General features: G+C 52.2%; 1 protein-coding gene across 3 annotated transcripts in view; it reads right to left on the bottom strand.

Annotated features, from left to right (window-relative positions):
* Positions 1 to 14,013, bottom strand: part of PALD1 (phosphatase domain containing paladin 1) — a 72,985-nt gene that overhangs the window by 14,101 nt on the left and 44,871 nt on the right. For 2 of the 3 annotated variants that reach the window (XM_007095726.3, XM_042960618.1), the window contains exons 11-18: positions 11,893 to 11,988; positions 11,325 to 11,453; positions 10,708 to 10,824; positions 10,475 to 10,630; positions 9,982 to 10,164; positions 8,704 to 8,844; positions 8,395 to 8,466; positions 5,991 to 6,131 (exon numbers count right to left, since the gene is read on the bottom strand). In XM_007095726.3, the coding sequence (XP_007095788.2) occupies positions 5,991 to 6,131; positions 8,395 to 8,466; positions 8,704 to 8,844; positions 9,982 to 10,164; positions 10,475 to 10,630; positions 10,708 to 10,824; positions 11,325 to 11,453; positions 11,893 to 11,988 (1,035 nt within the window). The remainder of the gene's footprint in view (positions 1 to 5,990; positions 6,132 to 8,394; positions 8,467 to 8,703; positions 8,845 to 9,981; positions 10,165 to 10,474; positions 10,631 to 10,707; positions 10,825 to 11,324; positions 11,454 to 11,892; positions 11,989 to 14,013) is intronic. The other variant, XM_042960619.1, reaches the window with a different exon arrangement.

Genomic DNA, 14,013 nt, shown 5'->3' with positions numbered 1-14,013 from the left:
AGCTGTGATTCCCAAATCGGGGTCCATAACCGGTTTCATGAGTCCACAGGAATTTAGAAATGCAAACCTACTCAAGGAATGTTCTCCACTCTGAGATAAAGTCCATTCTACTTTTCTGGTACTAAAACATCCTTTCTTTTATGAAATGCCAACCACATTCGATGGTTAGTTAGGTTTTTAAACTTTTTGTTTCTTTCTTTCCTTCCTTCCTTTTCTTGAAAACGGATACGTTTCACAAGGTTATACTCTGGCAACCTTAGAAAGGTCCTTCCCTTTTTTTTTTTTTTTTTTTAATTTTTTTTTTTCAACGTTTTTTATTTATTTTTGGGACAGAGAGAGACAGAGCATGAACGGGGGAGGGGCAGAGAGAGAGGGAGACACAGAATCGGAAACAGGCTCCAGGCTCCGAGCCATCAGCCCAGAGCCTGACGCGGGGCTCGAACTCACGGACCGCGAGATCGTGACCTGGCTGAAGTCGGACGCTTAACCGACTGCGCCACCCAGGCGCCCCGGTCCTTCCCTTTTTAAAACTGGCCTGTGAAATCCCCACCACTGGGATTAAGGTTGCTTTTAGCTCTTCCTGCAGTTCTGGGACCTCTAAGGTTAGTGTCCTTATAAAAAAAAGGTACCAGAAGGCCCATGCCTTTCTCTCTCCCTCCCTGCTATCTGTCCACATACAGGCACCAGGGAAAGGCCATAAGGGGACACGATGAGAAGGCGGCCATATGCATGCAGGATGAGAGCACTCACTAGAAACCAAATCGGTCAGAACCTTCATCCTGGGCTTTCCAGCATTCACATCGTGAGAAAATAAGTTTCTGTTGCTTAGGCCATGTGGTCTGTGGTATTTTGTTGTGGCCGCCCGAGCTGACTAATGCTCTTATGATGGCCTCTCTCCGGTCTAAGCGTCAATCTCCTCTGCAAAAGTGAGACAGTGACATTCCATGAGGCCAGCAGCACCCTAATGCCAAACCAAACAAAGACATCAAAGGAAAAAGAAAACTACGAACCAGTATCTCTTACAAATCTGACGCAAAAATCTTCAACAAACCAAATCTAGCAACATAAAAAGATACACATCATGACCAAGTCGGATTTATCCCAGGAATGCAAGGCTGGTTTAACATCCAAAATCCAATTAAAGTAATATACCACGTCAATAGAATAAAGAGCAAAAACCATATAATCATCTCAACAGACATGGAAAAGGCATCTGATAATATTAAAACGCCTCCTCATGAAAAAAAAAAAAAACCCTGATAAACTGAGAATGGAAGGGAACTTTCTCAAGATGACAAGAATATCTACGAAAAGGTCATAGCTAACATCATACTTATGTGAAAGGCTGCAAGCTTGCCCCCTAAGACCAAGAACAGGACAGGGATGTCTGCTCTAGCTACTTTTATTTAACATTCTACTGGAGGACCTACCAGGGCAATTGAGCAAGAAAATTAAATAAAAGCCATCCAAATTACAAAGGAAGATGTAGGGGTGCCTGGGTGGCTCAGTCGGTTGAGCGTCCCACTCTTGATGTCAGCTCAGGTCACGATCTCATTGTTCGTGGGTTCAAACCCCAAATCGGGCTCCAGGCTGACAGCACAGAGCCTACTTGGGATTCTCTTTCTCCCTCGCTCTCTGCCCCTCCCCTATGCTCATGTTCTCTCTCTCTCTCTCTCTCTCTCTCTCTCTTAAAATAAACTTTATTTTTTACTATTATTATTTTTTTACATTTATTTATTTTTGAGAGAGAGAGAGAGCATGAGCAGGAGAGGGGCAGAGAAAGAAGGAGACACAGAATCCAAAGCAGGCTTCAGGCTCTGAGCTGTCAGCACAAAGCCTGATGGGGGGCTCGAGCCCACAAACTGTGAGATCATGACCTGAGCCGAAATCAGACACTCAACCGACTAAGCCACCCAAGTGCCCCAATAAATAAACTTTAAAACAAGAAAGGAAGTAAAACTATCTCTATTTGTAGATGGCATGATCTTATAAATAGAAAATTCTAAGAATTCACTAAAAAAGTATTAAAACTAATGAATTAGGTTAGCAAGGTTGTAAGATCAATCAATATACGAATATCAGGGCACCTGGGTGGCTCAGTCGGTTAGGCATCTGACTCTTGATTTTGGTTCAGGTAATGATCTCAGGGCTTGTGGGATCGAGCCCCATGTTGGGCTCTGTGCTGACAGCATGGAGCCTACTTGGGATTCTCTCTCCCCCTGTCCATCCCCCACTCGTACTCTCTGTCTCTCAAAATAAATAAACATTTAAAAAATAATACTAAAAAATATATATACAAATATCAACTGTATTTCTATATAATAACAATGAACAAACTAAAAATGAAATTGAGAAATCAATTCTACAATAGAACAAAAGCAATAAACTACTTATGAATAAAACTTAACATAAGAAGTATAAAACTTACAGTCTGGAAACTCTAACACATCACGTAAAAAAGTAAAGAAGACCTAAATAAATGGAAAGACATCCCATGTTCATGAAGCAAAAGAGTATTGTTAAGATGGCAATACTTCCCAAAGTCACCTACATGTTCAACGCAATCCCCATCAAAATCTCAGCTGTAATCCTAAAATTCGAAATGCAAAGGACCAAGAATAGCCAAAAAAAAAAAAAAAATCTGAAAAAGAAATTCAGAGTTGGAGAACCCATTTCCTAATTTCAAAATTCACTGCAATACTATGGTAATTAAGACAGGGTTGTGCTGGCACAGAACAGACAAATGGATCAATGGAATAAGACTGAAAGTTCAGAAATAAGCCCCCACATTTTCAAAAGTCAGTGGATTTCTTTAGGGGTGTCAAAGCCATTCAGTGGGGAAAGGATTGTCTTTTCAACACACGTACGAGGACAACTGGATTATCTACATGCAAAAGAATGAAACTGGACCCCTATCTCATGCCATATATAAAAATCAACTCAGGAGGAATCAAAGACTAAATGTAAGAGTTATAACTATACAACTCTTAGAAGAAACTATTTGCCTCTTAGAAGCAAATCCTCATGATTAGACATGACACCAAAAGCACATAGCAACAACGGAAGAATAGATGAGTCAAAATGTAAAATTTCCATGCATCAAAGGACACCATCAAGAAAGTGAAGACAGACTAAAGAATTTTAATCGCAGCCACGGGAGAAAAATTTTGCAAATCATATACCTGATAAGAGACTGGTATCTGGGGGCGCCTGGGTGGCTCAGTCGGTTAAGCGTCCGACTTCAGCTCAGGTCACGATCTCGCGGTCCGTGAGTTCGAGCCCCGCGTCAGGCTCTGGGCTGATGGCTCAGAGCCTGGAGCCTGCTTCCAATTCTGTGTCTCCCTCTCACTCTGCCCCTCCCCCGTTCATGCTCTGTCTCTCTCTGTCCCAAAAATAAATAAACGTTAAAAAAAAAATTTAAAAAAAAAGAGACTGGTATCTGTAATAAATAAAGACCTCCTGCAAGTCAACAATAAAGACAAAAAAAAAAGTTTAAATGGGCAAAGGATCTGAGGAGACAGTTCTCTAAGGAAGACAGATAAATGGGGGCGCCTGGGTGGCTCACTCAGTTAAGCATCTGACTTCAGCTCAGGTCATGATCTCACGGCTCGTGGGTTCGAGCCCCGCACCCGGCTCCCTGCTGTCAGTGCCAAGCCCGCTTCAGACCCTTCGGCTCCCTCTCTCTCTGCCCTCCCCGCCACTCATGCTCTGTCTCTCAATCTCTCTCTAAAATAAACATTAAACAATTTTTTTAAAAAAAATGAAGAGAGACAAATGGATAATACGTTCATGAAAAGATGCTCAACGTTATTAGTCATAAAGGAAATGTAAACCAAAACCATCATGAAATACCACTTCACACCAGAAGGCAGGCTACAAATGAAAACGATAATCACCACCACCACCATAATTAGCCAGATGTGGAGAAACGCCTCACCGCCTCCCCGCCCTCCTGACCAGGAGAATCAGCGTCATCTGAGAGTTTGCCAGACATCCAGACCTACGAAATAGGAAACTCAGCACGGGAGCTCAGCGGCATGCGTTTTAAACAGGCCCTCCCGGTAATCCTGAAACTCACTAAAGTTGGGGACTTCTGCCTAGACTATGTGGTTCTCAACCTTGACTACGCATTGCAAGCATCTAGGGAACTTAAAAAAAAAGGACCCACTCCCTGGCCCCCCAAGCACACCTACTAAATCAGGCTCTCTAGGGATGCAACTCAGGCATGGGAAGGTTTTAAAGCTCCCATGTGAAACTATGTGCAGCAGGGATGAAAAAGACGAGATGAAGACCTGCTCTTCAGGCCCTTTGAGTTTGGACCAGGCCCAGCTCACTATGGCCACCTGGTGGCCATACTGGGGAATGACTCTATATCTTCCTTCTGCTCCGACCCACCGCTTCTCACTACGACTAACCCCTCGACCAGGAACCCTTGCATGGGGTTCAGGGGTCCTCATCCTCCCCCAGTGGAGGTCAGCAGCATCCTGGCCTCTGGAATGGGGGCGGGTGAGCCTGGTTACCAAAAGGTAATGTCAAGTCCTATGACTGGGCCAGGAGGGCTGTATATGACAGAGCCCTGGAGACAACTAATTGAAAGGCACATTTTTTTCTAAATAGGCTGAAATCCTGGATTTTTCATAAAATTTGTACTTTCATGAAGACTTTTTATTTTTATTTTTATTTTTTTTTAATTTTTTCAACGTTTTTTATTTATTTTTGGGACAGAGAGAGACAGAGCATGAACGGGGGAGGGTCAGAGAGAGTGGAGACACAGAATCGGAAACAGGCTCCAGGCTCCGAGCCATCAGCCCAGAGCCTGACGCGGGGCTCGAACTCACGGACCGCGAGATCGTGACCTGGCTGAAGTCGGACGCTTAACCGACTGCGCCACCCAGGCGCCCCAAGACTTTTTATTTTTTTGAGAGAAAGAGAGAGCGTGCACACACATGCATGCACAAAGGAGGGGCAAGAGAGGGGGTGAGGGAGAAAGGGAGGGAGAGAGAGAGAGGGAGAGAGAGAGAGAGATAGAGATAGAGAGAGAGAGAGAGAGAGAGAGAGAGAGAGAATCCTTAAGCAGGCTCCATGCTCAGTGGGGAGCCCCACTGGGGGCCTGATCTCATGACTGTGAGATCATGACCGGACCCAAAATCAAAAGTCAGACGCTTAACTGAACTGACCTGCCCAGGCACCCCAACCTTTTAATTTTTTTTTTAAATTTTCAACGTTTATTCATTTTTGAGAGGCAGAGAGAGACAAAGCATGAGTGAGGGAGGGGCAGAGAGAGAGGGAGACACAGAATCCGAAGCAGACACCAGGCTCTGAGCCGTCAGCACAGAGACCGATGCGGGGCTGGAACTCACGAATCATAAGATCGTGACCTGAGGCAAAGTCAGACGCTCAACCGACTGAGCCACCCAGGAGCCCCAACCCTTTAATTCTTATAACTTAAAGAGTTATTCAAACAGAATTTTTAACTGAGCAGGTCAATCTGGGGCCAGCCCCGGGCAGCACAGACATACACGGGTCCTGGGTGGGCAGCCGGGCAGCATCAGCTGCTAAAACACTGAACGGCTTCCCTGCAGGTGGTTACATGGCCACCTGCCAAGACCTTGGAGTGGCCCCATCTACCAACCTGACTCTTGCCCGAGACCCTCGGTGCCCCTCATAACCCAGGAACGGAAGGGTTAACACCCAGTATCACAGGGGTCTAGGACAGGGTGTTTGCTCTGACCGGCCACACCGTGACTGGTCCCAGGGCTGCAGCAGCGGTTACTCTGAATATCGCCGGTGCTGGACATCAAGCACTCCAAAGTCAAGCCAGGATGAGTTGGGGCGGGGTGTGTTTCCATTTCACAGATCACTTGCAGAAGGCGAAGAAGTAACTAAGAACTGAGGGGGGTCCCCCAGGATCCCTAGCCACCTCACACCCAGTCAAACACAACCCGGGCCGTGCACATGGGGAAGGACACCTGGGTCCGGGCGAGGCTCACCTGGCGGTAGGTGCAGATGATGATTTCCCGCAGGTGGTAGTGCATGGGCGTCATGGTCTCACTGACTGTGTCCAGGGCTGCATCTACCTCCTTCTTCACCTGGTGCCCAGCGGGCAGCAGCTGCACCACCTTCATCACCACCTGGGGCCAGAGGAGCACCGAGAACACCAAGGAGGGTAGGTGGGGCCCCCAGCCCCAGGCTCACCCCACACTAAGGGCCACCTCAAGGCCCATTTCCAAGAAACAGTGCTGGGAAAACTGGATATTCACATGCAAGTTTAACTCAAAACGGATCAAAGAGCTAAACAAAGAGCTAAAACCATGAGACTCTTAGAAGAAAATACAGACGAAAGCTTCATGATGTTGCATTGGGCAATGATTTGTTAGATATGACATCAGAAGCAAAGGCAACAAAAGCAAGGACACTATCAACGGTGTCAAAGGGCAACCAACAGAAGCAAAGGAAATATTTACAAATCACGTATCGGATAAGGGATTGATATCCAGAATATGTTTAAAAATTCCCATAATGCAACAACAAAACAAACCAAATCAAAAATGGGCAAAGCACCTGAACAGGCACTTCTCCATAGAAGACACACAGGTGGCCCATAAGCACATGGAAAGATGCTCAGCATCCCTCATCATTAGGGAAACACAACTCAAAACCACAGTGAGATGCCACCTCACACCCACTAGGATGGCTGCTATCAGAACAAAAAACAACAGGTGCTGGGGAAACGAAAACCCTGGTGCTTTGCTGGTGGAAGTGTAACATGGTGCCACTGCCATGGAACACAGTACGGAAGTTGTTCAAAAATTAAGCGGGCTTGGGGCGCCTGGGTGGCGCAGTCGGTTAAGCGTCCGACTTCAGCCAGGTCACGATCTCGCGGTCTGTGAGTTCGAGCCCCGCGTCAGGCTCTGGGCTGATGGCTCGGAGCCTGGAGCCTGTTTCCGATTCTGTGTCTCCCTCTCTCTCTGCCCCTCCCCCGTTCATGCTCTGTCTCTCTCTGTCCCAAAAATAAAATAAAAAACGTTGAAAAAAAAAAATTAAAAAAAAAAAAAATTAAGCGGGCTGCCATATGATCCAGCAATTCTACTTCTAAAAGTGCAAGCAGATATTTGAATGGGTATTTGTACTCCCTTGTTTAGAGCAGCATCATTCACAACAGCCACAAGGTGAAAATAACCTGTGTCGACCGACAGATAAATTGATAAACAGAATGTGGTCTGTATATACAACAGAATGCTACCCAGTCTTAAAAAAGAGTGAAATTCTAATAGACACTCAACACGACGGAACCTCAAGAACACCATGCTGTGCTAAGTGAAATAAACCAAACACAAAAGGAGAAATTCTCTATGATCCTACTTATCTGAGGTACCTAGAACAGTCAAATCCATAGAGACAGAAAGTAGAACAGTGGTCACCAGGGGCTGAGGGGAGGGAGGAATGGGGAGTTACTGTTTTGTGAGGACGGTCAGTTTTCAATGAAGAAAGAGTCCTGGAGGCGGATGATGGTAATGGTTGCACAACAATGCGAAGGTACTCGATGGTTGCACGACAATGCGAACGTGCACGACAATGCGAATGTACGCTTTAAGGCTGGTTAAAATGGTAAATTACATCGTACGTATATTTTACCACAATTAAAAAAACACAAAAATCTAAGAATCAGCAAATCAGTGAGGGGAAGGAAAAGAGGAGTTTCCGGAGAGGGAACAGCATATGCAAAGGCCAAGAAGCTGAGGGAGCTTGACAAGTTTGAGGCCAGGGTGACAGGGCAGCAGGGACAGCAAGGCAAGAGCAATGTGAGGAGGCCAGCCAACCAGGCGGGAGCCGACCATAGCACCAACGCCAGAGAGCCCCATGCCAGCTCTGAGCTCCACGTTCCCCGTCTGTAGGGCAGGGACACAGCCGCCTACTTGCAGGGTGTCTGAATTGATGACACATGGCAAGCGTACAATACAAGGCTGACTAAATTAGAAATGTTAGTGGCTATGCATTCAGTGCCCTGGACTGAAACGGGGGTGGGGCAGGACAGGCCCTGACCCCGCATCGAGGTCACCAGCCACAGCTGGGTCCCAAGTGCCTGTCAGGCAGCGTCGGTGTCACCCAGACGAGATGGTGGCCAGGGGCCTCCCCCAGGGCGGAGCAGCCCAGCGGCAGGGCCGGGCTAGACCGACCCCGCTCTTCTCCAATCGCCATTGGCCAGGGCCCGGAGCCAAGCGGACCTGTGCTTTGGTTTGCTCACTGTGAAATGGGAGCAGGGGAGCACGGAGATGATGAGGTGGAAGAAGGTGACATCATGAAGAGGAGCTCTGAGGATCCCCTGACTGCCAGTGAGACGTGCCCTCTCCCCTCGCCCAGGCGTCCCCCGGGGGCCCCTTGGGGCATGCTCACCTCAAATTCGCCCTTGGTGAACTTGGCATCGGGCACACTCACAAGCTCCTCCTCGCCCACCTCGGGGAAGCCCTGAGGGAGGACAGCTGCTAGTACAGGGAGCACCTCTGTCCAGGCCACACCCTCCCGCTGCGGGGAGCCCCTTGCCGGGGGCGCTGCCAGCCCCACGTGCCCTCTGCCCAAGACTGATGGGAGAGGCTCCAGGACCGCGCCAGGCCCCGTCTCTGCCCCCCACACCCTCCTGCCGCAGCCAGCGTCCCCGGACCGAGCCCCACCCTGCCCCATCCACACGTGACAGGCCACGCATACTTGGATGTGCCAGAAGGCCAGCACAGCCACCACCATGGCAGTCGTGGTCCGGCCCTGGCCGCTGAGGCAGCTGAACACGAAGCCGGTGCCCGCGTCCTTGGCGAGGGCAGCCTGCAGGGCCTCGAGCAGTCGGTCGAAATCCTGGGTGGGGAGACCAGGGGCTAAGTCAGCAGGTGCTCGAAGCCGCAGGCTCCCAACATGGCCCACCCCCCCCCCCCCAAACAGCAAATCCCAGCAGCTGTCCCGGGATACCCCGTGCCAGGTTCTGGGTCAGGCTCACAACCTGTGCGCTCACCACTCAACTCACCACGTGCACGTAAATGGCCACACCCCTGTGTACCGTCACCCCTACCCCAGGCGCCAGGACCAGACATACGAGCAGACACACACACACACACACACACACACACACACACACACACTGCCAGGACACAAAACGTGTATGCCACTCCCATGAGCTGTGTTCCCAGGCCCTGGCCCTGTTGCCTCCCTGGGAAGGGCCCAACCCGCGACCCAGCCCGAGGGCAGGGGTCTGACCTCAGCAGAGCACTGCAGCACATGTCCACCAGGGGGCGACAAACTACGGGCCACCAGACCCACAGGGGCAGGGAATCCGAGCCCCAGCCATCACCTACTACAGGGTACACATCAGAAGTCCCCACACACCCCCGGCACAGAACACACTCCGTACGGACACATCACCAAACACCCAACACATCGCACAGCGACCCACATGCCGGAAGTGGCGGGCACACCCCCCCCCAGATGCATCCCCTGTACCTTAAAGACACAAACCACACAGACACCTGCAAAGACACAACCCTACAGAGACCACGCCCACACAACCCTGGTCATACACCAGCACTCCGCAGCTCCCTCTTCCACAAACCCCGTACCCACACGACAACACACGGTTCCCCAAAGGCACGTTCTCCACGTATCCCCCGGTAAAGACCAGAAGAACGTCGCAGATTCCACACAAACACACCCACCACACACATACACACACTCCACAGTGACACCCACACCCGCTCCAAACACGCCTCCCCAACAGACGCACATTCGCCACAAACACCTGCAACACATAATAAGCACACACGCACATACAAGCACATGCAGACGCGAAGCTGTGAATAAACCACCTGGGCCAAATCTGAAGGCTGAACGAGCTCCCAGGCCCCCAGGAGAGCTGTGCCCACAGCCGAGGCCCGGGCCGGAGGGGAGGCGGGAGAGGGCCTCCTCTGCCCCACAGAGGCCCGGCCTGCGCAGCCCCCTCACCTCCTCGCAGGGGGCGCAGAAGTCTGGCACGGGGATGCGGTGGTAAGTGAGGCCGGGGTAGGCCCCACGGTGCTGGGCGAAGACCTCCCGTGTGGTGAGGCACGTCTGGAACCTGCGGGTCGGTGGCCCCCCCGTGCCTGGGAGAGGCGTACTCAGGTGGGCCTTCAGCTGGATCTCCAGGTGCTAGGGGAGGGTGGGACAGAGGGTCAGGCCACTGAGGCAGCCTCCAGGCCACCCCGGAAGGCCAAAGCCTGCCATGGCCAGGACCAGTCCCGGCTTTGGGGAGCAGCCCCGCCCTGAGCCTCAGGGGTGAGAGCCAGACCCAGAGCCGGGGAGAGATGGCCGAAATGGGAGTCCTAAATCAGCCCCTCCCTGAGTCTGCTCCTCCTGGGGCCTCAGTTTCTCCATCTTACAAGAGGAGCACGGAACCTTCTGAAGACCCTGCCGGGGGAGGGTCCGAGGTAGGGCTGTGCAGAAGGCAGGACGGCCTCACCTCAAGCTGGTCAGGGGCCATGGGGGGCCCAGGCCACCGCAGGCTGTGGGTGTGCCCGTCACACTCCAACACGGCCTCCTCCCTCAGGTTGACCCACACGACATGCTTCAGCTTCCGCTTGGCATCGGTCAGGTAGGCCAGGATACTCCCCAGGGCCTGGGGGGACAGGAGGGCCGTCAGTGAAAGGGCTCCACCCTCTCCCCCGAGCCCCCTGGGGACCCTGGGGTGCTCACCTTGGCGCTGGGCTGGGCTGTGCCATAGATAGGCATGCGGGGCACCCGCCGGAAGTTGGCCACGTCCATCTCTCTGACGGTGCTGAGTGCGTCTGGGGAGATGAGGTCGTCCGCCCCCTGTGGGGAGAGCAGCAAGCCTGTGACCGCAGCAGCTGCCTTGAGACTCAGGGCCTGGCCCAAGGTGGGCAGAGGCGGGCTGGGAGCAGCACTTTACGGTTTACAAAGCACTTTTGCACACTTGGAACTTCGTCACCACCCTGGCAAGGAGCAGAGCGATACTGCCCACCCTCCAGATGAGGAAGGTGAGGCTCAAAGATGAGAGGCCGGTGGCAAAGACATCAGAACCAGGTTTCCTGACTCCCTGTCCCGAGCACCTGGGTTTGCGGAGGAGGAGAGGGTACCACAGCAATGGCCAAAGCGGCAGATGCTTCTTGGGGCCTGAGATCAACCCACGTCACCCACAGGAGGACTCTACCACCCCAAAGGCCATCACCCCTTTGCCTCCTGTGAAGGGGACCAATGTGTAACCAACCCAACTCCTCAGGAATCGAGGGTGCACCGGCCCCGTGGCCAGCCCACACCCATTTCTACGTCCCCAGACAGCCGGCCACACTCACCAGAGAGCCCTTAGTGAGGAGGTCCCCAGGGACGACAGGCCCCGCTGAGCTCAGGGTCACAGGCAGGCGGTACAGCTCAGGATGGGCACAGAGCCAGCGGCTGAAACTGAGGGCAAAGGCCAGCGGGTACTGCAGCCCAAGGCAGAGAGAGATGGGAGTTCAGGGGCACGAGGCCACCCCAAACTCTCCCAGCCTGCCCTGTGGTGGGGGAGCCCTCAAGAGACATCCATCATGGTCCAGGGCAGGGGAGAGAGGCTGGAGAGAGACAACCAGGAGGTCCAAAGCAAGATCCTTCCAGGCTCTGATACCCTGCCTAAGGGTACAGAGACGAACCCAGGGCAGAGAGAGGTGGGCCCGCTCTTTGCCTGAACTGCTCTAGGACCACCACTCTATCTGGTCTCTCCTTGCCTCCCCACACCCACCTTCCTCTGCGACCAGCGCACACGTCCCCATGCTCCTCCCCCGCTCCATCGGGGTCCTTGGCGACCCCATGCCAGTCACCGTGGTGGAGAGGCCTGGAGGGACCCCAGGAGAAGGGGTTGTGGGTCCACTCATTCCCCAGCCCCACCTGCTCATGGAGATAGTAGTTAAACAGGATCAGGTAGAAGTATCGCTCCAGGCTCTGCAGCGCCCTCTGCCGGACACCATGCTGGCTGCTGCTTCCCTGAGAGGAGGTGATGGGGAAGAAGGGCCGGTGGTAAAGAGGGGGCTCCTGGGGCTACCCCGTTCCCATCCCCAGAAGGGCAGACGCTAAGCCTCTGAAATCCCCAGGACACAATCTCCCCTCCCTTTATGACACAGCTCTGCCAGGCTGGAAGTTCTTCCAAGCGTCTAACCCTATCCCACTTGCTGGGATTCATCTGTGGCCCCGGGAAAGCCACTGGTGACTCCACCAGGACTACCGCTATCGGAGCAGGGAGCCTCCCCCACAGGTTCTGCGCCCAGAAATAGGCTGGGATCCACTCCCCTTCGCACCAAGGCCACCCCCCCTGCAGGGGCCGTGCACCATCGTGTTGAAGAAACAAGTAGATAAAAACACCCTTCTGTAACCCAGAGGCCCTCCCTTAACAACTGTGACCTTCCCCACAAGAAAACAGAAAGACCCTCACAACAGTGCTCCAAGGGGGCCATTATCATTATCCTTACTTGACAGAGGTTCTGAGAAATGAAGTGACTTGTTCAGTCACACAGCTGTTGGCAGGGAGAGCTGGGTCCCCAAACAAATGTCCTAAGCCCAGCCCAGCATGCTCTGGGTAGGGAGCTGTCAGAGAGAATCCCAGGTCCCTCTCTTCACCCTCCAATCTCAGGGTTCTCCTGCTGGGTCAGTACCACCTTCTGGAGGGCAAGCGAGATTCATAGAGGCCCGAAAGGTCATGCCCTTGGATTACATTTAATCCCATCTTTGGGAATCTAGGCCAGAGGTCGGCAAACTTCTATTTCTATAAAAGGCCAGTAAATATTCTAGGGTCTCTCTTCCAGCTGTGCCACAGATGGTCCTGAAATGAACGGGCAAGACCATGTTCCAATAAAACGTATTTAACAGGGGCGCCTGGCTGGCTCAGTCGGTTGGGCGTCCGACTCTTGATTTCGGCTGAGGTCATGCTCCCAGGGTCGTGGGATCGAGCCCCATGTTGGGCTCCACACTGAGCGTGCTTGAGAGTCTCTCCTTCCCTCTACCCCTCCCCTGCTTGTGCTCCCTCATGCTCTCTCGAAAAAAATACACAACAAAATAAAACTTATCTACAAAATCAAGGTGGCAGGTTGCATTTGGCCTATGGGTCGTCATTTGCCAACCTGTGATCTAGACTAAGGGAGAAAAACCTAAATACAGAAGAGCTTCATTTTCATGAAGTTATCTTGATGCAAAAGAATTTGCACTGATGAGCAACTCAACTGTCTCACAGGAGGGGCCGATTAGTAAACCACGGCAGGTGACATGCCAGGGACATCTGCTCTGTGCCAGGCTCCCTGCTAAGTGCTTCATGGCTCTTACTTTGGTGGGTCCTCACAACAATCCTATGGGGTGGCTATGATTACTGGCCCCGTTTTACGAGTGGGGAAACTGAGGCACAGAACAGTTAAGCAGGTTGCCCACGCCCACACACCTGTAGGTGGCACGGCCGGGACCAGAACCCAGGTAGTCAGGCCACAGCCCGTGCCCTTGCCCCCCCCGCCAGGCCAACAATGGTTGAGCCACCCAGTGGGCTTAAGTGACACAGCCAGCAAAGATCTCGAGGACAATGAGCAGGGATGCATGAGAGAGTGAAGTGATAGGCCATGAGCAGGACGCAAACCGTCCCCCGGGCCCCCACACAAGATCATCACAAAGCACATGGAAGGAAGCCAGCCCCAAAGCCGCACAGGGATGACGGGTGCCTCTTTTCCTTCTCTAATTTCTCAATTTTCTGTACTATACTATTGCTTTTAAGAGATACGTTTTTTTAAGTGTTAAGGAACAGTCTCTGCAGGCCTTAGATTCCTTCCACGTGCTGTGCGCAAACACTGTCACGACAACCCCCTCTCCCCAGAGCGTAGGGACAGGGCCCGTCGCTGTTTCAGAAGCAGCGCCCTGGACCAAACCCTGGCCTCCCCAAAGACACAGCAAGGGACCGATTTGCAGGGGGAGCCATGAGCAGTCTGGGAAGTCTCTGGGCCCAAGAGGCCCCAGGCACCCCAGCCAGCAGCCGCT

This window comes from Panthera tigris, chromosome D2, assembly GCF_018350195.1.
Source record: "Panthera tigris isolate Pti1 chromosome D2, P.tigris_Pti1_mat1.1, whole genome shotgun sequence".
Classification (NCBI taxonomy): domain Eukaryota; kingdom Metazoa; phylum Chordata; class Mammalia; order Carnivora; family Felidae; genus Panthera; species Panthera tigris.
Note: the sequence above shows the minus strand (reverse complement) of the source record. Positions and strands in the feature narration are given on the sequence as shown.